General features: G+C 46.6%; 2 protein-coding genes and 1 non-coding gene across 22 annotated transcripts in view; 2 read left to right on the top strand and 1 right to left on the bottom strand.

The window, feature by feature from the left end:
• The window catches only part of RPS6KB1 (ribosomal protein S6 kinase B1), a 222,813-nt gene extending 219,874 nt beyond the window's left edge, over window positions 1–2,939 (bottom strand). For 15 of the 18 annotated variants that reach the window (XR_011383241.1, XR_011383242.1, XM_070059928.1 and 12 more), the window contains exon 1: window positions 2,658–2,939. Coding sequence is in view for 14 of the 18 variants with exons in the window: in XM_070059928.1 (XP_069916029.1) it covers window positions 2,658–2,798 (141 nt within the window). In the remaining 4 variants the exon portion in view is untranslated. Of the gene's footprint in view, window positions 1–833; window positions 998–2,049; window positions 2,153–2,657 lie in introns of those variants that run through there. The other 3 variants (NM_001101690.1, XM_070059935.1, XM_070059934.1) reach the window with 3 other exon arrangements.
• A 104-nt stretch (window positions 2,940–3,043) lies between these two features.
• TUBD1 (tubulin delta 1) lies at window positions 3,044–26,547 on the top strand. 3 transcript variants are annotated; one of them, XM_002719254.5, is made up of 9 exons: window positions 3,044–3,614; window positions 4,084–4,299; window positions 6,457–6,604; window positions 8,101–8,317; window positions 9,775–10,006; window positions 12,395–12,559; window positions 20,795–20,935; window positions 22,890–23,073; window positions 24,975–26,547. In XM_002719254.5, exons 2-9 carry the CDS (start codon window positions 4,128–4,130, stop codon window positions 25,075–25,077), a joined length of 1,362 nt encoding a protein of 453 aa, XP_002719300.2. In that variant the 5' UTR covers window positions 3,044–3,614; window positions 4,084–4,127; the 3' UTR covers window positions 25,078–26,547. The 3 variants fall into 3 exon arrangements, with proteins under 3 accessions (XP_002719300.2, XP_051680698.2, XP_051680697.2); XM_051824737.2 differs by having other exon boundaries at window positions 3,156–3,286; XM_051824738.2 differs by lacking the exon at window positions 20,795–20,935.
• On the top strand, window positions 24,602–24,708 carry LOC138846355 (U6 spliceosomal RNA). Its single transcript, XR_011383837.1, has one exon. It is a non-coding gene; the product is annotated as a U6 spliceosomal RNA (small nuclear RNA).
• Window positions 26,548–26,724: the final 177 nt, after the last annotated feature.

Below are 26,724 nucleotides of genomic sequence, written 5' to 3'. Positions count from 1 at the left end.
GTGTTCTAGTTAATGTAGACCCTGGGAGGCAGCAGAAGATGGCTGCCTCCCATGTGGGAGACCTGGATTGAATTCCCAACTCCCAGCTTCAGCCTGGCCCAGCCCCAACTATCACAGATATTTGTGGAATAAACCTGATGGGAGATTCTGTCTCTGTCTCTGCTTCTCAATTATTCAAAACATGAAGACATCAGGCTACTCTGATATGCACGAAGGTTAAAAAAAAAAAAAACTGGTGTAATAAATAATATGGTCACGGGGTCAGCACTGTGGTGTAGGGGGTAAAGCCACCGCCTGCTGTGTTGGCATCCCATATGGGCGCCAGTTTGAATCCCAGCTGCTCCACTTCCGATCCAGCTCTCTGCTATGGCCTGGGACAGCAGTGGAAGGTGGCCCTAGTCCTTTGGCCCCTGCATCCATGTGTCAGACCTGGAAGAAGCTCCTGGCTCCTGGCTTTGAATCAGCGCAGTTCCATCCATTAGGACCATCTGGGGAGTGAACCAGTGGATGTCAGACCAGCCTCTCTCCCTGCCTCTACCTCTCTGTAACTCTGCCTTTCAAACGAAATAGATAAATCTTTAAAAATAAATAGATAATACAGCCACAAATAGAAAACAAAAGATTTTCTAAGAATCCAAACTTCTCTATTTCAGAATTAAGAATTTTTATTTCAGAGTAATCCAGATGTCGCTTGAGCCTCCTTGACTGTCAATCCAATCCCACTCCAACCCTTTTCCCTTGCCCATCTCTTCTAATAATACATTCAAAAGAAACATTTTCAACTCCAAAACTACTGCTAAGTAAGATACATTTTACTGAAGGCTCTTCCTCACCTTTAATTACCTCTGGTCCTTCCCCAGAGTTCCTCTCTCTGAGGTAGTAGACACATTTCTTTGCTACTCCACCAACTTTTCTGATCCCTTCCCCACACCCTTTCAAGATCCTACTTTATCCAGCACAACAAAAGCCCAGGAGTAGGCCAGAACTGGAACACCTACTGTTCCTGAAACACATCAACAAAGTGAAAAGAACAATGAGATTCCCATTCACAACAGGAATCCTAACACAGGACTGTGCTTTCCAAAGAAAGATAACCTATGGTCTGGAAATTCTGTTAGTCCAACAAATGAAGACATAAAGCAAACTTCCTGTGCAGTCTTCTCTGCTGCCCTGTTCCAAAGCCTTCCATATGGAACCAATATAACCAGCTAGAATATGGTGTATATAATGAAAGTAATTCTGTATTTGTTTCAAATTGTATTTAGTGTATCAGGACGGATGATTAAGAGGCTAATTGGAATTCCACATGAAAACATATCTCCATACCCACCTTCTAAACCGTGTGATTTTGATTTAGACTCATTTGATTAAGAAAGAACAGTATTATTTTAGCTCATTTAGTTTCTTTAACTGTTCAAGGTTCTGTATACATACCATTTCAATCTTTTGCCAGCAGTAGGGCACAATTTACTTGCCAGAGGAGGAAAACTAGGGAGTGAGGAAAGGGAAAGGAAGCCCCTTATGCAAGAATCTGACATCAGTCATTCATTCCTGTCCTCCCATGGACAATGAAATTTACAGTCTAAGTTACCATAAAGGTATTACTGATGATCATTTGTCCATAATCAGTGATTTAGTATGACAACAGCATTTTTGAGCTTCCGGTGCAACTTGTGATTTTTCAATAAATTTATCTTGAAATAAGTGATATTCCATAATGATTTACACAGCACGAAGATGGCAAAGGTAGAACCAAGCTGTGCATTAGGAAGAACAATTCTAAATTTAGCACCCCAAATTACAGCAAGGAAAGCCCTCACACCACTATTCACAAGTCTCAGTTCAAGCAATTTATTTTTGGCAAGTCAAATCACAGCTGTCAACACTGGTTTTTTTCCACCCCAAAATTACATAAATTATTCTGAAAAAATATACACATCTTCAACTTGGGGGAAAATGAGGTACAAATGCCGTGTGTCGCTATAAATGCTTTAAAAAAAAAGGCACACGGAAGGAGGTTTAAAAAAAAAAAAAAGCAAACAAACAAACCCTGGAAGATGCAGCAGAGCCCCCTTGCTCCCGAAATAAAACTCCTGGTGGCTGTAACAGCAGCGGCAGTGCTACTCCCGACAGAAGTTTTCAGCTGTCACTTCTAACAGCTGAGCGCTTCCTAGGAGAGAAGCGACAGGCCGAGAAGAGAGGTGGTTGTGGGAGGTCTGCAGATCGACTACTTGAAATCTTACATTGCAGGGAAACCCTTCCGCACTTCACCTGCACTTACGGGACACCCGGCCAGCGCAGCCCCCCTCCCCCCAGCACACGCTCCTACCACCCGCGCCTCGCCACACTACTCCAACAGCCCCGCGAATCGACCACGCGCCCTTTCTCCTTCCCTCTGCAAACAGATTGCTCGGGGCTGCGCTGACCCGGGGAAATCAGGGCGCGACCTGCACCTGCGAGCCCCGCAGAGGCCTCACATACCTAGGGCCGGCTCTGCCCCGCCCGCTCCCTGCCTGGGGCCGCGCAGCGCCTCAGCTCCACCTGGAGGCTCCTCGCGCCCCCCAGGGTCTCCGCGCTCTAGGGGACTCTGGGCTTGCTGGGCGCGCGCCGCCGCCCCGGCCCTGTCACCTCGAGCCCCCCGGGACCCCGGGCCTCACCCCCTCCTCCAGCTCATCCTCAGAGCCCGCGTCCTCTGGCTGGTCCAGGTCTATGTCAAACACTCCAGCCATGTCCTCAGCTTCCCTGTCTCGGAAGTCAGGCGCTGGGTAAAAGCCGTCCCGCCTCCGTCGTCGCCTCATGGGCCCGGACCCGCCGCAGCCACAGCCGCCGCTGCCGCCATCACCGGCTGCTTAGGCTCAATGCGTCTGCGCTTAGGCCCTAGACTGGCTCCTCAAGTTCAGCGCTGGCGCATGCGTACAGAGATCCGTGAAGTCAAACTGGGCAGGGAACATGCGTAGAACTATCGGTAGGGTCCCGGTACTGGCAGAGACCTGCGCAAAACACCAGTTGAAGCCGTGGCTGGAGACTGGCGCCTGCGCACTGTGGGCTAGAGCATTTGATGGACAGTGAGCATGCGTACCTTATCAGAAGTTGATAAATTGAAATTGAACATGCGTAATTACCTTCTATGAATAGGGGAAAAAATACACAAAACTCTTCGTTTGTGGAACATGCGCATTCGTTCTTAGTGGCTTTTTTTTCCTTGCTGAAAGTGAGCATGCGCATAGCGAAGAGGCGGGGCCTCTGAAGTTTGAACGGCGCCGAAACGGCGGTCCCGGGGCTGTCAGTGAGTAGGAGTTCCTGGGACCCGCGAGGAAAAAGCGCGTTGGCTTTGCTGGTTACCAGATCAGTGGCCTTGGGAAAGTCTCACGAGCTCACGAGCTCTCGAAGCCTCAGTCGTCTTATCTGTAAAATTAGGGCAGTGCCTACTCTGCGGGTTTGAAATTCTAAGTTTGGAGTCTGGCTATCACTGTGACCCGGTGCTGCCTAGACCCGACGTGGGTGCGGGCTTTATCAAAAATCATCTCTTTTCTTTGTTAAGCACCACGAAGACCTGTTCTAATCCGTCATCTGCGCTTCGTTCTCCAAGATCCCTCTTTCTTGCAATCTTCCCTGTAAGTCCGGCTGAGCTAACAGGCCAGAAAGGTGGAGAGAGGTGGCTTGCTATTTAGAAGAGAGGAAATGCACGTTAACTGTTGGGTTACCTCCTGATGCTTCTGTGGTGCGGAGTGTGTCCTGCTGATTCCTTCAACAAGCATTCATTTTGGTTTCTGTTTTAAATTCATGCTTAGGAAAATAGTTTTAAGTCCAAATCGGATTTTGGGAACTATTGATCTGGGTGTGAGTGGATTAAGAAAAAACATATTACAAACCTCCAAATTATCTGCAGTGGTAAGAGTAAGACTTCCTTGAATGACTGGCCCCTTAGGCAGCATAATTATTTTTCGTTTTCAGTGCCATATACCTATGATATATGGCATTTTGGAATTATTTTTATTGATGTATAATTAGCACATACGGCACTGTATTTTTTTCCTATTAGTAATTTGGTGGTTTTCAAAGCCTGTATCTTTTCTATTACAGGTTGCTCATTCTTTTGAGGGAACAGACTTCGTTTGCAGCTCAGCATGTCAATAGTGACAGTGCAACTCGGCCAGTGTGGCAATCAGATTGGTTTTGAAGTGTTTGATGCTCTGTTCAGCGATTCGCACTGTTCCCAGGGTTTTTGCTCTAAGAAAGAGAATGAGGCATATCAAGCATCTTGCAAAGAAAGGTTCTTCAGTGAGGAGGAGAATGGAGGTATGTGTGGTCCACTGTCCTCTCCTTTGCTCCTGACATAACCAGGCCCTACGCAGGTATCAGAACCCCCTCTCTTCTCATTGCTCTGGGAGATGACTTTGCACTTGTTTCTATGGTAACCACCTTTGCCTATCCAGTGGCATTTTCCTCCTCAACAGATCTCACCAATCTAAAGCCACACAAACAAAACTTATCTCTCAACTACAGATTTCTTCTTCTGTCTTATCTCTTTAACTTCTCATCCAAGGTTCTCAAAGGAGAATCCTGCTGGACCAACTGCAATTCTGCATCTGACCCATAACACCACTGAATAGTCTAAGAAGAGTTCCCAGTGTGTTCCTAATTCCCAGACATAACTGCTGTTTCCTGTAACTCACTTGCCTTCTCTGCTGGATTTGATAGCATTAATTATGAAACCCTCTCCTTGAAACTCCTTCTCTTTAACTTCCTAACTTTTTCCCCCAGTGGTTGCATTGTGGGCTCTCCTTTGCCCTCTCTTGTGTAGTGCTCTCGGAGACATTGGAGTCTCCTAATCTGCTGTCTTTTCTTTTACACCATTGACTTAACCCAGCTCTCTCCTAAACTGCAGACTGATTAATGGATGTCTCCCCTTCCTCTCCTGTGTGAGCCTCAAACCCAGAATTTCCATACCAAAGCATTTGTTATCCTTCCTTTATTTATTTTATTTTATTATTTTTTTTTTGACAGGCAGAGTGGACAGTGAGAGAGAGAGACAGAGAGAAAGGTCTTCCTTTGCCGTTGGTTCACCCTCCAATGGCCGCCGCGGCCGGCGCGCTGCGGCCGGCGCACCGCGCTGATCCGATGGCAGGAGCCAGGAGCCAGGTGCTTTTCCTGGTCTCCCATGGGGTGCAGGGCCCAAGCACCTGGGCCATCCTCCACTGCACTCCCTGGCCACAGCAGAGGGCTGGCCTGGAAGAGGGGCAACCGGGACAGAATCCGGCACCCCGACCGGGACTAGAACCCGGTGTGCCGGCGCCGCTAGGCGGAGGATTAGCCTAGTGAGCCGCGGCGCCGGCCTATCCTTCCTTTAAACTTGTGTTCTTTACTGCTCATATACCATCATACACCAGAAGCTGTTTACTAGGGCTGGCGTTGTGGAACGGCGGGTTAGGCTGCCTCCTGAGATGCCTGCATCCCACATGAGCAACAGTTCCAGTTCCAGCTGCTCCACTTCCTATCAGGCTCCCTGCTAATGTGCCTGGGAAAACAGCAGAAGATGGTTCAACTGCTTGGGCCCCTGCCACCCACGTGGGAGACCTGGATGGAGTTCCAGGCGCCTGGCTTCAGCCTATCCCTGCCCTACTCATTGTGACCATTTAGGGAGTGATCTAGCAGATGGAAGAGCTCTCTCTGTCTCTCCCTTTCACTCTGTAACTCTGCCTTTCAAATAAGTAAAATAAACCTTGAAAAAAAAAATCCAGGAAAAAAACAATCTGCGTATTGTACCTCCTATATATCTCCTGCAGCTCTTCTCCCCTTTCTGTCTTCATTCTGCTCTTGTCCTCTCTTGCCTGGACTGTTTCAAGACACTTTCTGGTTTGTTTCTGCCTGGAATCTTAGATCTGTCACATCCGTCCTCTACACTGTGTTAAAAAAGACATCTGACTATTCTTCCTGTACTTGGACATTTTCAGTGGCTTATTGCCTAATAGATCAGATTCAAGCCTTTTAGCTTGAATTCGTTGTCTACAAGAATTTCCACGATCTGAGTCCAGCCTGCTTTGCATCCCGTCCATCATTTCTTTTTCATCCTCTGTTCCAACAATTTAGAGCCACACGTTATGCACACAGCATTTTGTCTGAGTATGCTGCTCCTTTGGTATGGATCATAGCATATGTTATGTAGGGCTGGAGATGTTGTCTTCATCGCTGTATTCCCAGCACAGGACACATTGTAAGCACTCAACAGATGTCTGTAGACCTGATCCAAGTCATCATATTGGCCCTTAGTGATTCACCTGCCTAGCAGGGTGCTGGGCTCTATGAGTATGCGTATATATTCCTGCTGTCCCCAGCTTTCTAAGCAATTTCCAACCCCCTGGATGTTTTTTTCTGGACCTATTTGCTTCTGACCTGAGTTACTCAAATAAGATGTAGGAAATATTGTTTTTTCTTTGATTTTGTTTCCCTTTCTAGTTCCAATTGCCCGGGCTGTACTCGTTGACATGGAACCTAAAGTTATTAATCAAACACTGTCAAAGGCTGCCCAGTCTGGAAGATGGAAGTATGGTCAGCATTCATGCTTCTGTCAAAAACAAGGTTCTGGAAACAACTGGGCATATGGGTAAGAATAATTCCTCATAATTTCAGTTTCAATGTAGCTGCATAGTCAACTAACAGTGTAGTTGCGCAGCTGATAGACTGAGTGCATAACCTTGCAATTGCTCTTTTAAATTTAGAATTTGACTTCACCCAGAAGAAACTCTTATTCTGTCTCTGTCTGTACTTCAGGTACAGGAAATGATGAAACCAAGGAACCCTTGCAGTAGGTTCTTCCATCTTACTGACCTGCTGCTGCGAATTAACTTAAATTCCTGAATGAGTAAATTAGCTTATTACCATTGTAAAATCCTTATCTGGCAGGTAGTCCAATTATAGGGAGTGCTACAAGGAAGTAATTCTTATATTTCTTGCACATTATAATTTCCTAGGGTTCTTTTGGAAAACTTTGATGCCTGGGCTCACTTCCAGATTCTGAATCAATTGGTTTAGGGGGAAGCCCAGCGGATGGGATTTTTTTTCAGAGCTCCCCAGGTGGCTCTGATGTGCAGCAATGTTTGAGAAACACTGATCTAGGACTACTCCTGTGAACACTGAATATTATGTTGTCTCAAAAAATTGTAGAAACACCTGGCAATTGAAAGCTCCAGCTAAATTCACTCTCCTAGTAGTCCTATTTGCCTTTTAAATATTTTTAATTTGTATATTTTAAATTTTGCCAATCAGGGTACCTTTCATCATAGTTCACTTCCATAGCTTTTTTTTTTTTTTTATGTAAACTTTTTTTCCCCTAAGGTTTGTTTATTGATTTGAAAGGCAGGGTTACAGAGACAGAAGGAGAGACAGAGAGAGAGAGAGAATCTTCCATCTACTGGTTCACTCCCCAAATCACTGCAACAACCCAGGCTGGGCCAGGCCGAAGCCAGGAGCCAGGAGCTTCTTCCGGGTCTCCCACGTGGGGCAGGGGCCTAAGGACTTGGGCCAACCTCTGCAGCTTTCCCAGGCATATTAGCAGGGAGCTGGATTGGAAGTGGAGCAGCCAGAACTTGAATTGGTACCGATATGGGATGACAGTGCTACAGATGGCGGCTTTACCCACTATGCTAGCCCCACCATATCTTTTTTTTTTTTTTTAAGATTTATTTATTTATTTGAAAGAGTTACAGAAAGAGAGAGAAAGAGAGACAGAGTGAGAGATCTTCCATCTACTGGGAAATCCAGTCTCCAGATAGCCTCAACCACCAGGGCTGGGCCAGGCTGAAGCCAGGAGCTTCTTCCAGGTATTCCATGTGGGTTGCAGGGGCTCAAACACTTGGGCCATCTTCTGCTGATTTTTCCCAAGCACATTAGCAAGGAACTGGATCAGAAATAGAGCAGCCAGGATATGAACTGGCACCCATATGGGATGCTGGCGTCGCAAGCAGCAGCTTTACCTGCTCTGCTACAATGCCGGTTCCACTTCCATAGCTTTGAAAGAGCCTCTGTCCAAGTCATTTTATTGGCCTAACACCTCTCTGGTTAAATTGAAATGTGTCATTTGTTTCTTTTGCCATTGCACAGTTACTCTGTTCACGGACCCAGGCATCAGGAATCAATAATGAACCTAATCCAGAAGGAAGTGGAGAAATGTGACTCTTTGAGTGGTTTCTTCATCATAATGAGTATGGCTGGGGGCACAGGATCAGGGCTTGGAGCCTTCATTACACAGAATTTACAAGATGAATTCTCAAACTCTTTGAGAATGAATCAGATTATATGGCCTTATGGAACTGGTGAGGTATGAAAATGTTAATTGAAAGTTTTCATGTTTTGTTTTCATTGCAGTGTAAAAATGTGGTTGAGACTGATCCCATCCTTTCTTTGGAAACTTTGTTACAACATCAGGAGTGACTATGTGATATTGGACAGTCACATCACTTAGTGACAGCGATGTGTTCTGAGAAATGTGCTGTTAGGAGACTTCTTTATTTTGTTTTAAAGATTTATTTATTTGGCCAGCACCGCAGCTCACTAGGCTAATCCTCCACCTAGCGGCACCGGCACACTGGGTTCTAGTCCCAGTCGGGGCGCCGGATTCTGTCCCAGTTGCCCCTCTTCCAGGCCAGCTCTCTGCTGTGGCCAGGGAGTGCAGTGGAGGATGGCTCAAGTGCTTGGGAGACCAGGATAAGTACCTGGCTCCTGTCATCGGATCAGCACGGTGCACAGGCCGCAGCGCGCCGGCTGCGGCGGCCATTGGAGGGTGAACCAACGGCAAAGGAAGACCTTTCTCTCTGTGTCTCTCTCTCACTGTCCACTCTGCCTGTCAAAAAAAAAAAAAAAAAGACCTATCGTCTGCCTGTGGCACCGGCATCCCATATGGACACTGGTTCTAGTCCCTGCTGCTCCTCTTCCATTCCAGCTCTCTGGTATGGCCTGGGATAGCAGTAGAAAATAGCCCAAGTCCTTGGGCCCCCGCACCCACGTGGGAGACCAGGAAGAAGCGCCTGGCTCCTGGTTTCAGCCATTGTGGCCATCTGGGGAGTGAACCAACGGAAGGAAGACCTCTCTCTCTGTCTCTCCCTCTCACTGTCTATAACTCTACCTCTCAAATAAGATAAATAAAATATTTAAAAAAAAAAAAGATCTAGCTCTCCTTTCCTTTTTCTCTCTGTCTATAACTCTTCCTTTCAAATAAATAAGTAAATCTTTTTAAAAATCCTTATGACCAGGGCCAGTGCTGTGGCGCAGTGGGTTAATGCCCTGGCCTGAAGCATCGGCATCCCATATGGGCGCCAGTTCTAGTCCCAGCTGCTCCTCTTCTGATCCAGCTTTCTGCTGTGGCCTGGGATAGCAATAGAAGATGGCCCAAGTCCTTGGGCCCCTGCACCCGTGTGGGAGACCTGGAAGAATCTCCTGGCTCCTGGCTTCAGATCAGCTTAGCTCCAGATGTTGAGGCCATCCAGAGAGTAAACCAGCAGATGGAAGACCTCTCTCTCTGTCTCTGTCTCTCTCTGTAACTCTCCCTGTCAAATAAATAAAATAAATCTTTAAAAAAAATTATCTTTAAAAAAAATCCTTATGACCATTTTACAAATGAGGGAGTGAGGCCTAGAGCTATTAAATAACTAACCCAAGGTGACCCAGCTAGAAAGCCACTGAGCCAGGATTTGAACTTAGAATGAAAGCCTCTAGAACAATCCTTTCTCACCACTGTTCTCTCCTGCCTTTCTTATTTCTCACCTTTTCTTTCTCCAGGTGATTGTGCAGAACTACAACTCCATTTTGACTCTTTCTCACCTGTACCGATCTTCAGATGCCCTCCTTGTTCATGAGAACGATGCTGTCCATAAGATCTGTGCAAAACTCATGAATATCAAGCAGATCTCCTTTAGCGATATCAACCAAGTCCTTGCTCATCAGCTGGGAAGTGTGTTTCAGCCCACTTACTCTGCAGAAGGCTCATCTCACTACAGAAGAAATCCACTAGGTATTTCCCCTCTTAAGGTTTTTGTGTTTTGTTTTGTTTTGTTTTGTTGTTGTTTTTTTTAAGATTTATTTACTTATTTGAAAGGCAGAGTTATGGGGCCAGTGCTGTGGTGTAGCAGGTAAGCTACCTCTCTCTCTCTCTGTCTATGCCTCTCCTTCTCTTTTTTATTTATTTATTTATTTTGACAGGCAGAGTGGACAGTGAGAGAGAGACAGAGAGAAAGGTCTTCCTTTGCCGTTGGTTCACCCTCCAATGGCCGCTGCGGCCGGCGCACCGCGCTGATCCGATGGCAGGAGCCAGGTGCTTCTCCTGGTCTCCCATGGGGTGCAGGGCCCAAGCACTTGGGCCATCCTCCACTGCACTCCCTGGCCACAGCAGAGAGTTGGCCTGGAAGAGGAGCAACCGGGACAGAATCCAGTGCCCCCACCAGGACTAGAACCTGGTGTGCCGGCGCCGCAAGGCGGAGGATTAGCCTAGTGAGCCGCAGTGCCGGCCTATGCCTCTCCTTCTCTCTCTGTGTAACTCTGACTTTCAAATAAAATAAAATGCATCTTTAAAAGAAAGAAAGAAAGGCAGAGTTACAGAGAGACAAAAGAGAGAGAGAGAGAGAGTTCTATCTGTTGGTTCACTCCCCAAATGGCTGCAATGGCAGGAACGGGGCCAATCTGAAGCTAGGAGCCAGGAGCTTGCTCTAGTTCTCCCACAGGGTGCAGGGACCCGAGTACTTGGGCCATCTTCTACTGCCTTCCCAGGCCATAGCAGAGAGCTGGATCAGAAGAGAAGCAGCCGGGACTCGAACCGGCTATGAGATATGAGAACCAGCATATGAGATGCTGGCACTGCAGGCGGTGCTGCGCCACAGTGCTGGCCCCAATGAATAAATCTTAAAAAACAACAACAACTAGAGAACAGGTTGTAATAATTAAGAATTCATGCCTTAGTGCTCAGGGGTTAATTGCTGACTGTTGTATATTTACTCGTGCTATACAATAGAATTCAACTCTTAAGTATTTTCCAGAAAAGTAAACAACTGGTTAAGCCACTGGTTGGGATGCCTGCATCTGATATCAGGGTGCCCTTTCAAGTTGCAGCCACTCCTTCCAATACAGCTCCCCTAACTTATTTGAAGGCAGTGGATGATTGCCTGTTCCTTGGGTCCCTGCCACCATGTGGGAGACCTGAATGGAGTTCCAGGCACCTGGCTTCAGCCTGGCTCTGCTCCAGCTGTAGTGGGCATTTGAGGAGTGAACCAGTGGGTGGGAGGTCTCTCTGTCTCCCTCTCCCTCTGTCACTCTACCTTTCAAATAAATATTTTAAAAACAAACAAACAAAAAATAAATAAATAACAAAAAAAAAAAAAACAAGTAGAGGAGAATCCACTATATAAGCCCATTTGTTCAGCATTTTGTAGATGTTTGTGTCAAAATTTGTTCTTTTCTTCAGGACAGGGGATATGAGTTTACAGTCAATGTTATAAAGTTTATGGTAAGACAGTTTTTTCTCTCCTATAGGTGTTTTCTGTAAATATATAAAACAGCTGTGAATGTAAGCAAATTAGCCTTTCTCCTTAATTCTATTTCATTACAAATAAAAGTTCTAAAGAGAATCACATACTTGTCATTAGAGTTGCTAATCTTTATTTTTTTTAAAGATTTATTTTTTTATTACTTGAGAGTCAGAGTTACACAGAGAGAGGAGAGGCAGAGAGGGAGAGAAAGAGAGGTCTTCCATCAAATGGTTCACTCCCCAATTGGCCGCAACGGCCGGAGCAGCGCCAATCCGAAGCCAGGAGCTTCCGCCAGGTCTCCCACGCAGGTGCAGGGACTCAAGTAGTTGGGCCATCTTCCACTGCTTTCCCAGGCCATAGCAGAGAGCTGGATCGGAAGTGGAGCAGCGGGGTCTCGAACAAGCACCCATATGGGATGCCGACGTCAGGGCATTAGCCTGCTGCGCCACAGCACTGGCCCCATTTTTTTTTTTTAAAGATTAACAGGTTTTGATTACATTTAAGCAGATAAAATAAATAAAAGCTCTAGGAAAATTCCTCAAGGAATATATGGTGAACACAGAATGAGAAGCGAAGCATATCAGTTCTCATACTTGCTTTGTTTCTCTGGGGGTTAGCGACCTATTTCACATTTCCAGTTACTCAGTTTCTACTTTCCTGTTTCCTCTGTGCACAATGTGTTTTCTTACCCATGCTGAATTGAAGCGAAGATGGGTCTGTTAGAGATGTTGCCTCTGCAATTTTATTTTAAACAATTCTAGCCTTAGAGAAGAAAACACATTTGGCTTGGAAAATCATCAAATCACAGTTGTGACGTACATCAACAGCAGTAGTGTGGAATGAAAAGATCTCACTCAGATCTTTTTTGTTTTTCTTTACAGGAGACTTGATGGAGAATTTAGTGCCCCATCCTGAATTCAAGATGCTAGGCATTCGCAACATTCCTCAGATGCCAGAAAATTCATTGGCGTACAGCGCATTTACTTGGGCCGGCCTCCTCAAGCATTTGAGACAGATGCTCATTTCTAATGCGAAAATGGAAGAAGGTAAAGGTTATTTTAAGAATATGCAGCCCACAAACTGGGAAAAATGTCTGTCCTGGAGCTCTCAATATAAACCAGCTTAGGCCAGTTGAAATAATTGCTCCTTTTCAAGCCAGGGAGGCTCCTGTAGAAACTTAAGAGGACATGGGGAGGGCTTTGTTTTTTTTTTTGTTTTTTGTTTTTTTGTTTTTTTTTTCATTTTATTTAAGAGTTGGAATCACACAGAAAGAGATCTTCCATCTTCTGACTCATTCCTCAAATACCCACCCTGGCCAGGGCTTAAGCTAGGATCCTAGAATTCAGTCTAGGCCTCTCACATTGGTGGCAGGGATCCAGTATGTGGGCCATTATCTACTGCCTCCCAGGGTACAAATTAGCAGGAAGGTGGATCAGGAGCAGAGGAGCCCGGCCTTGAACCAGGCACTCCAACATGGGATATGGGTATTCCAAGCAATGTTTTAACTGCTGCACCAAATACCCACCAGGAGGGCTTCTTAATTACTTTATAGTTTCATTACCAAAAGGTATTTCAGGGGCTGGCATTGTGGCACAGGGAGTTAAGCTGCTGTCTGCTATGCTGGCATCCTATGTGAGAGCCAGCTGGAGTTCCAGCTGCTCCACTTCCGATCCAGCTTCCTGTTAATGCACTTGAAAAAGCAGTGGAGGATGGCCCAAATGCTTGGGCCCCTGCCACCCACATGAGTGACCAAGACGGAGTTCCAGGCTCCTGGCTTCTGCCTGGCCCAGCCTTGGCTGTTTCAGTCATTTGGGGAGTGAACCAGCAAATGGAAGATCTCTCTGTCTCTGTAACCCTGCCTTGCAAATTAGTAAATAGTTCTTTAAAAGAAAAAAAAAATTAAAAGGTATTTCAGATGAGTGCTGTATGTTTTTTCAAATGTCTATTTTCTTTTAATCAAAGTAATATATCAAGATAGTTTTTTTTATTTTATTTATTTTTTTAAATTTATTTGACAGGTAGAGTTATAGACAGTGAGAGAGAGAGACAGAGACACAGAGAAAGGTCTTCCTTCCATTGGTTCACTCCCCAAATGGCTGCTACAGCCGGCGCTGCGCTAATCTGAAGCCAGGAGCCAGGTGCTTCTTCCTGGTCTCCCATGCAGGTGCAGGGGCCCAAACACTTGGACCATCCTCCACTGCCTTCCCAGGCCACAGCAGAGAGCTGGGCTGGAAGAGGAGCAACCAGGACTAGAACCCAGAGCCCATATGGAATGCCAGCACCGCAGGCGGAGGATTAACCAAGTGAGCCACGGTGCTGGCCCCTCAAGATAGTTTTAAAAGTCAAAGAGTTAAAACGCATGTAAGTTTATACTTAAACCCATACTGCTGTATTAGTTGACTTTCTGGCACTATAACGAACACTTGAGAGAAGCTATTTGTGAAGGAAGGAAGTTTATTACAGGTTATGGTTTTGGAGGTTCACAGTCCAAACTGGGGCAGCCCCATTGGTCTGGTGTCTGCTGAGGGTGGTGGGTTGTGGAGTGAATACAGAGGAGGGATCACATGGTGAGCCAGGAAGCAGACACACACAAACAGAGAGTGCTTGTTGTATCCGTCTGGTTTCTCCTTATTATGATTGGCTCCTAGAGGCTCTGCCCTAGCAACCTAATCCAATCCAGTCACTTCCCAAAGGCCTCCCATTCAGATACCATAACTGGATCAATGCTCCACCCTTTTGATAGCTTTTGCTTAAATATTTATTTGAAAGGCAGAATGATGGGGAGAAAGAGAGAAGCAAAGATCTTCCATCTGCTGATTTACTCCCTAAATGGCTGCAACAGCCAGGGCTGGGCCAGGCCAAAGCCAGGAGCTAGAACTCCATCCTGATCTTCCACTTGGGCCATCTAATGCTGTCTCCCGGGCACAATAGTAGGAAGCTGGAATGGAAGCAGAACAACTTGGAGTAGAACTAGTACTTCAATATGGGATGCTGGCATTATGGTTTAACCTGCTGCCCCGCAGCACTGGCCCCAATACCATTAACTTATGACTTAGGAGTTTAAATGTCTGCATGAATCAAGGAGCCAAATCTTGTTCAAATCACAGCAATTGCCCTGTCTATAAATTATATCTCAATCTAAAAAATTAAAATAGTTGTCCATTATAAATGAATAACAGAAACAGCAGCCCCCTGCCCTACAATGCCCAGATGACACGGCTTTCAACTCTTTCTTCTGGAATTTGGCTCCATATCTCTAAATATCCTGTGTGTGCTGCTATTTGTTTAATTTTGCAGTTTAAGATATTATGCATTGTCTCACAGTCATCTCCCCCCTATTCTCCCACCATAGTTACCACGCATGCTTTCAGATCAGATTTACTTACTCTTTGTAAATACTGTTCCCAGCCAAGCCATGTACTATGTACACAGATTACATTTTATTTCATGTACAGGTTATTTTATTCCTCCTATAACTTTTAATAATTATATTTATTTGGTTGATACTCTCTGCACCTGTCACTAATTTATTCCAAAACTTCCATAAGAATGAATGAATCTCAACATGTTTGGATCCATCAGGTAATCTATTACTTTTTTAAAATTTATTTGAAAGAGGCTGGCGCCGCAGCTCACTAGGCTAATCCTCCGCCTTGCGGCGCCAGCACACCGGGTTCTAGTCCCGGTCAGGGCGCTGGATTCTGTCCCGGTTGCCCCTCTTCCAGGCCAGCTCTCTGCTGTGGCCAGGGAGTGCAGTGGAGGATGGCTCAAGTACTTGGGCCCTACACCCGCATGGGAGACCAGGATAAGCACCTGGCTCCTGCCATCGGATCAGTGCCGGCCGCGGCGGCCACTGGAGGGTGAACCAATGGCAAAGGAAGACCTTTCTCTCTGTCTCTCTCACTGTCCACTCTGCCTGTCAAAAAAATAAAATAAAAAAAATAAAAAAAATAAAATTTATTTGAAAGAGTTAGAGAGAGAGGAGGAGAAGGAGATGAGAGAGATCTTCCATCTGCTGGTTCACTCCCCAAATGGCTACAACGGCTGGGTCTGGGCCAGGCGCCCAGAGCTTTTTCTGGGTCTCCCGTATGGGTGCAGGGGCCCAAAAGACTTGGGCCATATTCTACGGCTTTCTCAGGCCATAGCAGAGAGCTGGATCAGAAGTGGAACAGCTGGGACTCGAGCCAGTACCCATATGGATGCCAGCACTCCAAGCCAGGCTTTAACCCACTGCGCCACACAGCACTGGCCCCATAAAATAAATCTTAAAAAAAAAAAAAAAAAAAAAAAAAGTGGAGCAGCTGGGTCTCCAACTGCTGCCCATATGGGATGCCGGCATCACAGGTGGAGGCTTAACTGGTTATGTCACAGTACTGGCCCTTAACCTATTAACCTTCATCATCTGGTTGGGAACGTTCCTCTGGGATACCCTCATTCTGTTCCAGGCTTAGTAAGAAGCCAGCACTGGCTCTCTGCTCCATTTTGCATTATATCCTCTGTCTGCTAGATTGCAAATCTTCCTCTTTGTTGGTTTATTTCCTCATATTGATGGACCATATACTTCAGGAGCTTCCTAAGAAAGAGTACAGGGAGGGCCAGCATTGTGGCATGCTGGTTAAGCCACCGCCACCTGAAATAACCAACATCCTGGATGGGCACCAGTTTGAGTCCTGGCTGCTCCGCTTCTGATCCAGCTCCCTGCTAAAGTGCCTGAGAGGGCAGCAGAGGATGTGTGTGTGTGTGTGTGTGTACCTTTTTAAGAAATCGCCTTTTAGGGCCAGCATTGTGGTATAGCAGGTTAAGCCTCCACCTGCAGTGCCAGCATCCCACATGGACTCTGGTTCGAGTCCCAGATGCTCTACTGCTCATCCACCTCCCTGCTAATGTGCCTGGGAAAGAGGTGGAAGATGGCCCAAGTGCTTAGGCCCCTGTCCCCTTGTGGGAGACCTGGAAGACGCTCCGGGCTTCAGCCTGGCTCAGCCCTAGCTGCTGCAGCCATCTGGGGAATGAACCAGTGTATGGAAGCGCTCTCTCTTTCTTCCTCTATTTCTCTGCCTTTCAAATAAATAAAAAATAAATCTTTAAAAACAACAACAAAAAGAAAATCCCTTTTGGCTTAGTGGGATTTGGGAGAAAGTCCCAATACACTGCTATGTGTAACTAAATCACTGCGTACTATTTTAGCAGCATACCTCCTACCACAAGGTAAAATAATGTAGGCTTCAGTACTGCAACAGTGAATTCTCTCTGCATTTACTTGTCATAGCATATGGATTTGAGATGACAGTGCCAGAAACTGGAGATCAGTTGAAAGTTTACCTTTTAAAGTAGTGCTTCCTGAGTGTTTTGGCTGCGGTACTTGTTTTTCTAGCAGTACCTGTTAACATCCCAGGGACTCAGCATGCATCCGGGCAGTGTGAGACTCAGCGCTTTCTTAGGTCAATAAGCCACAGTTTGCTTAGTTATTTTCCCATGTGGGACTTTAGGGTATCAATAGTTTTTCACATTTATAGAGTTTGAACATATATACAAATTATATATTTCTGGCACAAACCAGGTAGAGGACCCAGTTTTATAACTGTTCCTGTGTAATCAGACTGCTCTGGTTAAAGACCAGCCTCCTGTCCGAGACCACCAGCAATGTCTGTTTCCATGTGTTGTAGCAACGGGAGGAACAGTGATCCAAGAGGTGGCGAGGCAGAAGTGACACTCACACACTGTCACTGCTGCAACAGCCTTTGGTTATCAAGGTCAGCCCTACCCAGTGCGGGAGTGGACAACCCAAGAACCTGCATACCAGGAGGGACCCACATACCAGCAGGCCAGGATCAGCCGGGCTCCTGTTGGAGGCTGCCCGCTATCCTCCACCCTCTGTCCCCTTATGAATCAGGTCTTCCTGAGCAAAACGCACCCATTCCCACCACAACCCCCAAAGCTTGTACCCGTGAGCTCAAGTGCAGAATGTTGTTCTCTGGAGCAGTGTGGGTTGGCGCTCTTCTGTCCCCATACTCTCGTGTCCTAACTGGTAGGCATCCCTTTCATAAAAAGGGCAATGGCAGGCACATACAAGTCATTAGTTCCCGACTGCTGAGCAGGGTGCTGCTGGCAGTTTCAGGGTTAAAATGTAAGGTCTGGGGAAATTTTTCCATGGCTTTTGACTAGGCCCTCTGATCCAAGCTAAATAATGATTTTACTTGCTTATTATTGTTTCACTTAAAACATTTTAAAATTCTACTTTACTAATCAATTTATTGGGGCTACTTTGGATTAATTCATGTGAAAACTAAAGAGAGTGGTCTGAGGGTGTTCTTGCATATAAACAGTTTTAAAAAACAAAACTGATACCACATTCTGCATAGTTTTGGTTCTACAACTTCTTTTTTTTTTTTTTTTTTTTTTTTTTTGACAGGCAAAGTGGACAGTGAGAGAGAGAGAGACAGAGAGAAAGGTCTTCCTTTCACCCTCCAATGACCGCCACGGCCAGCGCTGCAACCGGCGCACTGCGCTGATCCGATGGCAAGAGCCATGTGCTTATTCTGGTCTCCCATGGGGTGCAGGGCCCAAGCACTTGGGCCATCCTCCATTGCACTCCCTGGCCACAGCAGAGAGCTGGCCTGGAAGAGGGGCAACCGGGACAGAATCCGGTGCCCCGACCGGGACTAGAACCCGGTGTGCTGGCGCTGCAAGGCGGAGGATTAGCCTAGTGAGCCGCGGCGCCTGCCTATAACTTCTTTTTCAACATAGAGTGTTTTGTGGCCCTCCTTTCCATTCAGCTCATTTGGGCATGCCTCATTCTTTTTAATAGCTAGGCAATATTCTGTAATATATGCGTTACAGTATACATATGCACATGGATTAAAGAGTCAAGTAATTCTGCAAGGCTGGCTGTAAAAACTGTATCCAGCCTTTCCTTGCTTCGTCCTCCAGAGACAACTGCTGTTCACAACTCTTCTGTGTATTAAATTATTTAGGTAGTACCCGTCACTTTCCATGATGAAAGCTGACGGGGGAGCTTTTTTCCCGTGCTGCTTCCCTGAGCCCTGCTGGCACGCTGATGTCTCCACGCCCTTCCCATGTAGCAGTGCCATCACTGGCTGAGGCAGCGTCAGCTTCACCGTGTCATGACCAAGGAAGTGCTGTTCACAGCTCAGCCGTGTCGTGTACTCTGGTTCCTTTTCCTTTCCTGTATAATTCATTTAGATCCCGTAATTTCCCTGTTTTCTTATTTGCTTAGTTTTCTTTTTATCTTGCAATTTTTCAACTCTTAAGTGTTTTGCTAAGCTTTTTTAAAAATATGTTTTTATTTATTTTAAAGGTGGAATTACAGAGACAGAAACACACAGAGAAAGAGAGCAAGAGAGAGAGAGAGGGAGAGAGAGAGAGAGAGATGTGTTCCATTTACTGGCTCACTCCCCAAATGGCTGCAACAGCCAGGGTTGGTCTATGCCAAAGCCAGGAGCCAGGAGCTCCATCTGAGTCTCCCATGTGGGTGCAGGAGCCCAAGCATTTGGGTCATCTGCTGCTGCTTTCCAAGGCACGTTAGCAGGGAGCTGCATTGAAAGTGGAAAAGCCAGGATTCAAACTGGTGCCCATATAGGATGCTGGTTTTGCAGTCGCTGACTGCACTACAATGTTGGCCCCCATCCCTTAATATTTTTGTGTGTCTGTGTGTTCATAAAAGTGTATACATTAGGGGTCGGCACTGTGGTGTAGCGGGTAAAGCCGCTGCCTGCAGTGCCGGCATCCCATATGGGCACCAGTTCAAGACCTGGCTGCTCCACTTCCAATCCAGCTCTCTGCCTGTGAGAGCAGTAGAAGATGGCCCAAGCACTTGGGCTCCTGCACCTGTGTGGGAGACCTGGAGGAAACTCCTTGCTCCTGGCTTTGGATCAGCCCAGCTCTGGCTGTTGTGGCCATCTGGGGAGTGAACCAGCGGATGAAAGAAGACCTCTCTCTCTTCACCTCTACCTCTCTGTATCTCTGCCTTTCAAATAAATAAATAAATAAATCTTTACAAAAAGATTGAAGTTCATCCTTTTTTTTTTTTTAATTTGACAGGTAGAGTTATAGACAGTGAGATAGAGGCAGAAAGGTCTTCCTTCCGTTGGTTCACTCCCCAAATGGCCGCTACGGATGGTGCGCTGTGCCGAACTGAAGCCAGGAGCCAGGTGCTTCCTCCTGGTCTCCCATGCGGGTGCAGGCGCCCAACCACTTGGGCCATTCTCCACTGCACTCCTGGGCCACAGCAGAGAGCTGGACTGGAAGAGCAGCAACCGGGACTAGAACCTGGTGCCCATATGGGATGCTGGTGCCGCAGGCAGAGGATTAACCAAGTGAGCCATGGCGCCAGCCCCCGTCCTTTTTCAGTTGTATAAAATTTAACAAACTTATGTGTAAGCACCACCACAATCAGCATAGGGCATTTCTGTCACCCTGAAAAGTTCTGTTGTACCCACTGGCGATCAGTCTGCTGCCTCCCACAAAGCACATTAGCAGAAAGCTGGATCAATGTGGCAGCTGGACTCAATCCCAAGCACTCTGATTTGGGATGTGGGCATCCTGAGTGGCAGCTTAGGCACTGAACCCCACAACCACCACCCCAGGGTGTAATCTTTTGAGCCTTGATTGTTCCACTTAGCATAATGCTTGTTAGATTAATCAGCGTTGTTGCATTTATCAAGACTTAGTTCCTTTTTATGGCTGAGTAGAATTCCATTGTATGCACACATACTACCTTTGATATTGCCTGGTGAATATTTAAGATTTATTTATTTATTTCAAAGGCAGAGTTACAGAGAGACAGAGGAAGATATAGAGAGAGAGAGTGAGAAGTCTTCCATCTGCTGGTTCATTCCCCAAATGGCTGCAACGGTGGGAGCTGGGCCGATCTCAATCTGAAGCCAGGAGCAGGAGCTTCTTCCGGGTCTCCCATGTGGCTGAAAGGGCCCAAGGACTTGGGCCATCTTCTACTGCTTTCCCAGGAGCTGGATTGGAAGTAGAGCAGCCAGGACTCGAACTAGTGCCCATATGGAATGCAGATGCTGCAGGTGACCGCTTTACCCACTATGCCACAGCACTGACCCCCTGGTGGATATTTCAAGCTTTTCTCAGAATTGAGTATTTTGATTCACTTTAGATTAGCTAAATAAGAATTATTAAATGATTAGAGGAAGAATCAATTTTCCATGTCAAATAATAATTTATGTAAAATACACAAGACATTTTTCTCCTCTTACTCCAAGCCATTTATAAAATCTCCTTCTTCCCTATTTTTGTGGTAGGTATTAATTGGCAAGTACGGCCTCCTTTGTCAGGGCTGCCTCCCCTGGGCAGAGCGTCTGTGGGTGCGGAGCCGCATTTTAACACTTCTATTGCTAACCTGGTCATCCTTCGTGGGAAAGAAGCACACAGCGCCGATCTGGGTGAGCAGAAGGTCACGTGTGACTTACGATGCACGTTCTAGAAAACGTGGTTTTAAGAAGTCCCTGAATTTACTCTGAGGGAAAGGAAGGTAATGACCATAACCGTTTTAATCAGCTAGTACGTGACTGGACACCACAGAAGAAGTGGTTCGACAAGGTAAAGTTTGGCCCAAATATCTGCTAGTTTTACTCTCTTTAACTTGTCATCGCCTCTGTACAGTCCAAGACACCTGCTTGAACTGCAGCTGGCCAGCTGCTTGAAAACGAGCAGGAGAAGGCTTGCCACCGCCTTCGGATTTGCTCATCACCTTGCCTTTCACTCCCTGTGGCTGCGAGGCTGATCATGTGCCACCCCTAGCTGCATGCATGGCCATGAGTACAGGGACAGTTTGGGGTTCTATTGCTAAGGAAGAAGGGGCGAACAGGAACTGCGGGTCAACCACTGGTCTCTGTGGCAGCATTCTGAAAGAGCAGTAGTCCAGTCTGTTTTCTAGAGCAGGTCTTCAGGTTTATTTTATCCTGATGACGTCAGCCACACAAACTTTGCTAGTTTTTGCTGCAATATAAAGAACACCCAACAATCTAGTTTCCGTAATACCCCTTAGACAAAGAACTAACAAAAGCAAATCACTACAAGTCACTCACATGTTATGTTTTCTTTATATTTGCCATTTTGAATTTTAAAATGAGGGAATTAAAATTTTTTCAATTTAATTCTAGAGGCAGAGACAGAGAGAGGCAGCAACAGTTACAGAGAATTCCCATGTGCTGGTTCATTCCCAGACTCCCATGGTGGCCAGGACTGGGCCAGGCTGAAGCTGGGAATTCAACCCAGGTCTTCCACGCGGTGGCAGGGACCCAACCATTCAAGCCATCTCCTGCTGCCTTCCCGTGCCTGCATTAGCAGGAAACTGGATTCAGGAGCTGAGCTGGAGCTGGGAATTGAACCCAGGCTCTTTGATAGGGATGCAGGTGTCTTAGCTGATGTCTTAACCACTAGGCCAAACACCCAGCTAAAATAAGAGAATTTTGGAGTGGGGATCCTGGCTCAGTGGGTTAAGCCACTGCTTGAGAAAACTGTATCCCAGGTTCACGCCTTGGCTGCCCTGCTTCTGATACATCTCCTTGCTGATGTTCCTTGGAAGCAGGGGATAACAGCCCGAGTGCTTGGGTCCCTGCCACCCATGCGGAGACCAGGATGCAGCTCCTGGCTTCTGGCTTCACCCTGGCCCAGCCTGGGCTGTTGTGGCCATCTGGCGAATGGACCAGTGGATGGAAGATGTCTCTCATCTGTCTGTTGCTCTGCCTTTCAGATAAATAAATCCTTTTCTTTTTTAAAGATTTATTTATTTATTTGAAAGGCAGAGTTATAGAAAGGCAGAGGCAAAGAGAGAAGTCTTGGACCTGCTGGTTCATTCCTCAAATGGCCGCAACACTCAGAGCTGCGCCGATGCGAAGCCAGGAGCCAGGAGTCTCTTCTGGGACTCCACGCAGGTGCAGGGGCCCAAAGACTTGGGCCGTCTTCTACTGCTTTCCCAGGAGCTGGATTGGAAGTAGAGCAGCCAGGACTTGAACCGGCGCCCATATGGGATGCAGGCACTGAAGGCGGCAGCTTTTCCCACTACGCCACAGCACCAGCCCCCAAATAAATAAATCTTTAAAAAAAAGTTTAAACACACAAAGTAGGGCTGAGGATCAACAGACTGTTCATAGTCATCTTGGTTGAGCATTTCAGCTGTTCTGGTAACTTTTAAATTTTCTTCTTAATTCTTTTCTGAATGTGTGAATTACTCCTACTTTTTAAATGTAATAAAAATGAACAGCTTATCCAAAAGCTAGTTTGAATGTAAAAATTAAAGATTTCTGATGAAATGGATGAGGAAGTATGTTTACTAGTTTGTTTCTACAGGGAATACTCACACTATAAAAAATGGCTTATGTTTTTTCTACCTAGAGGGCTTTAAAGAGCCAGCTCTCTACACGTCCTGGTTAAAGCCCGTGGACGCCTTCAGCGTGTGGAGAACCCAGCGAGCCTTCAGAAGATACGAGAAGTCTGCAGCGTTGGTCAGCAACAGCCAGTTCTTAGTGAAGCCACTCGATACGATCGTCGGCAGAGCATGGAACATGTTTGCTTCGAAGTAAGTAGAAAATCCGTCTGGAAACCATGCGAATGCTAGGCAGCTAATACAGCGCTGGCACCGTGGGGCGAGCCACTCCGGCTGGGAAGGCGGCCACACAGCTGCTCAGGCTTCATATCCTCCTATACACGCCAGGTCCTCGCCGAGACAGAGTGCGCTGGGTGGTGAGGCAGGCAGTCAGCCGACATACCTCGTGCACACCTGGCCGGCTGACGTCCAGTAATTTGTTCAGCGTTGTTAGTGTGGTATTGATGTTGACCAAATGAGTGGTTCTCTAGGAAAATGAAGTTAAAGTAGAAATGTCATTAAAGGCAGGAACAATAAAATAGTTTTCAAAAATGAGCTCCTCGGGCGAGTGAAGAGGCCTTGATCTTCCTTGGTAAGTGCAGATCCACTCCATCCTCCAAAGCCTCCGGTCCACCTGTCACTAGGAATATTTCAGTAGGTTTCACAGCCACTACTTGATATCGAGGCCAAAGTCCTCCAGGAACTGAATGAGGCTTCCACTTGGCTTCGCCGTGGTTGCCCCGTGCCGGCCATCTGCTGTGGCCTCCATGCCGGCGCCTGCAATCCTTCCTGGTGTCATTCTCCTCCTGCTCTCCGTAGGTGGCAGTAGCCATGAATGTGTCACTTTAATTCAAGTCTGCCCTCAAAGTCTTTCTTCTTGTTTATATTCATCTACTCGAAAGGCACAACAGGAGAGAGATCTCCCAGTCACTGGGTCACTCCTCCGGCCCCCAACAGCCAGGTCTGAGTCCGGCTGAAGCCAGGAACCCAGAACTCCATCTGGGTCTCCCACATGGGTGGCGGGGGCCCAAGCACTTGGGCCATCATCTGCTGCTTCTCAGGGTGTGCATTAGCAGGAAGCTGGATAGGAAGTGGCAGAGCCACAACTCAAACCAGGCACTCTCATATGGGATGTGGGCATCCCAAGAGGCAGCCTGGCCCCCTGCGCCACACACTGCCCCTCTGTACTTTCTCCGAATGCCATTTCTCCGGCCTCAGAACACTGCAGTGGATGGGAGGGACCGAGGGATCACGCTGGCCTGGTGCAGATTAAAGACAGCCTGAAACACACCGCGTTCTGGGGAGCAGAGGGAGTTTCCAGTCTCTAGCCATGGATCCACTTCCTGGGCGCTTGTAATGTCTGCATTGGATACAGTCCCCTCCTGTGCAGTTGAAAGTGTGCTGGGCTGGGGCTGCCACTATGGCGTAGGGGTAAAGCCGCTGCCTGCAGTGCTGGCATCCCATAGGGGTGCTGGTTCAAGTCCCGACTACTCCACTTCCGATCCAGCTCTCTGCTATGGCCTGGGAAGGCAGTGGAGGATGGCCCAAGTCCTTGGGCCCCTGCACCTGCATGGGAGACCCTGAAGAAGCTTCTGGATCCTGATCGGTACAGCTCCAGCCGTTGTGGCCACTTGAGGAGTGAACCAGTGGATGGAAGACCTCTCTCTCTATCTCTGCTTCTTCTCTCTCTAACTCTGGCTTTCAAATAAATAAATAAATCTTAAAAAAAAAAAAAAAAAGGGTGCTCGCTTCGGCAGCACATATACTAAAGTTGGAACGATACAGAGAAGATTAGCATGGCCCCTGCGCAAGGATGACACGCAAATTCGTGAAGCGTTCCATATTAAAAAAAAAAAAAAAAAAAAAAAAAAAAAGGTGTGCTGGGCAGATAGCATGAGTGGGCGTGCGTCTTTACCCCATCGCTCTGGTGGACACGCACGGGACAGCGTTTGCCATGCCCTCTGCAAGTTCATTCATCTTTGGAGTAAACCAAGAAGCAAGTGGAAGACTTTTAAGAGGTTCTGTGATCTTCAAATGGTCATGAAGTAGAAAAGGCCTATTTATAAGTTACTGAAATTGCTGATTTCGCATTTTCTTTTTCTTTTTTTAACCAGAGCCTATATTCACCAATACACAAAATTTGGAGTTGAAGAGGAGGACTTTTTGGACAGTTTCACATTGCTAGAGCAGATTGTTGCCAGTTACTGTCACCTCTGATCGGGGACAAGGGGAAAGGACCCGAAGGCTTTTGGGGATGAAAAAAGGCAGAGTAGAATGCTGACTCCATCCTGCTCGCTATGCCCACTGAAGAGAGAACGTTTGAAGTGGGGAAAGTCAAGTGTTCCATGAAGACATCCACTTGGTATTTATTTTATTTGCAAGAAAGTAAGATGGTGCTCCTGTGCAGAGCTGGGGAACACTGTGACGGGATCCTGCAGCTCTCCAGGGAGGGAGCGCTGCTGTTTGTCCCCAGGGGCCTAATTCTTTTCTCTTTACTCCAAAAAGATTCACTAATGGGAAATACATTTTCACATCACACCTTTAAGAATTTGCAGTGTTCTACTTGAATGTAATCTTGGAAATGGATGCTTTGACCACAAGAGGGAGATGTTGTCACAGGCTACAGGGGGAACGTCTATTTTTGAATATTCTGTAACAGGGTAAGATTTTCCACTCTGCAGCTTTTTAAAAACAAATATCAGGATTTTGGTAAACACCGATCAAAACTGAATAAGGAAATGTACACTTTTTTGATTTTCTTAAACGTTCCGGGTATGAGAAAATTGGTCAGGTTTTCTTTGGGGCCTTCAGGGTCGATTTTGTTCAGCTGTCGCCTTAAGTTACCGATGGGTGGGAGCCAGTCACATGCTCTGCGGTAAAATGGGAAGAGCTTTCGCCCAGATTTTTCACTCAATTGCGGTAACAGAATTTTCACCAAGGAAATCCCGGGCTTAATGAAACTGACATATGCAGATGTGGGCTTCACTCAGGAGGAAACAGACTTGGAAACTGGCAGCTGAGCTGGAGGGAAATGGTGTACTTCAATCAGACACATCGCAGTCAATGCATTAACAAACGTACGCTGGGAAACAAATAGGAACATTTTCCCTTTCTGCCAAATCTACTAGAAGTGACTTTTAGTTTTATATGGAAAGATGACAGTTTTCAGCCTCACTGGTTTCTTCCTTTTCTTTCCATATGGAAATGATTACCTTTTTGTTGTTTTTCTTATCAACTGTTGCTATGATTTTAAAAACTGGATCCTATCTTATGTATAAGGAATGCAAAAAGTGGTCTGCTCAGCTGCTCAAAGGCACACCCCACTGCTGCATTTTGGTAACCCAAGTATTCTCCAAAATAATTAGATCAAGGCCAGCGCTGTGGCGTAGCGGGTAAAAACACCACCTGCAGTGTCAGCATCCAGTAGGGGTGCCAATTCAAGTCCCAGCTACTCCACTTCCGACCCCGCTCTCTGCTGTGGCCTGGGAAAGCGGTAAAGGATGGCACAAGTCCTTGGGCCCCTGCACCCACACAGGAGACTTGGAAGAAGCTCCTGGCTCCTGATTGGCACAGCTCCAGCCATTGCGGCCATCTGGGAGGTGAACCAGCAGATGGAAGACCTCTCTCTCTCTGCTTCTCCTGTAACTCTGCCTTTCAGATAAATAAATATTTAAAAAAAAAAAAAAAGAATTAGATCATACTTCTTGCAAAACAAAGTTAAAGTAATTGTTTAGCATTGAAGAGATCCAAAGATTGAAGCAATCTCCCAGATGAACAGCAATAATGAGGCTCTAACCGCATTGCCTCACCAGCAGTTAAGCTGATGCTAAGGAACCTTGCTAGAAGAAAGTCCTAAGTTGAAGC

The sequence above is a fragment of the Oryctolagus cuniculus genome, chromosome 17 (genome assembly GCF_964237555.1).
Source record: "Oryctolagus cuniculus chromosome 17, mOryCun1.1, whole genome shotgun sequence".
NCBI classification, from domain to species: Eukaryota; Metazoa; Chordata; class Mammalia; order Lagomorpha; family Leporidae; genus Oryctolagus; species Oryctolagus cuniculus.
Note: the sequence above shows the minus strand (reverse complement) of the source record. Positions and strands in the feature narration are given on the sequence as shown.

Excerpts from the sequence above, each read along its gene's own strand:
- TUBD1 (XM_002719254.5), top strand. The coding sequence starts at position 4,128 with ATGTCAATAGTGACAGTGCAACTCGGCCAGTGTGGCAATCAGATTGGT. Across the intron at positions 8,318-9,774 it reads GGCCTTATGGAACTGGTGAG|GTGATTGTGCAGAACTACAA; the intron begins GTATGAAAATGT and ends TTCTTTCTCCAG. Across the intron at positions 20,936-22,889 it reads AGCACACAGCGCCGATCTGG|AGGGCTTTAAAGAGCCAGCT; the intron begins GTGAGCAGAAGG and ends TTTTCTACCTAG.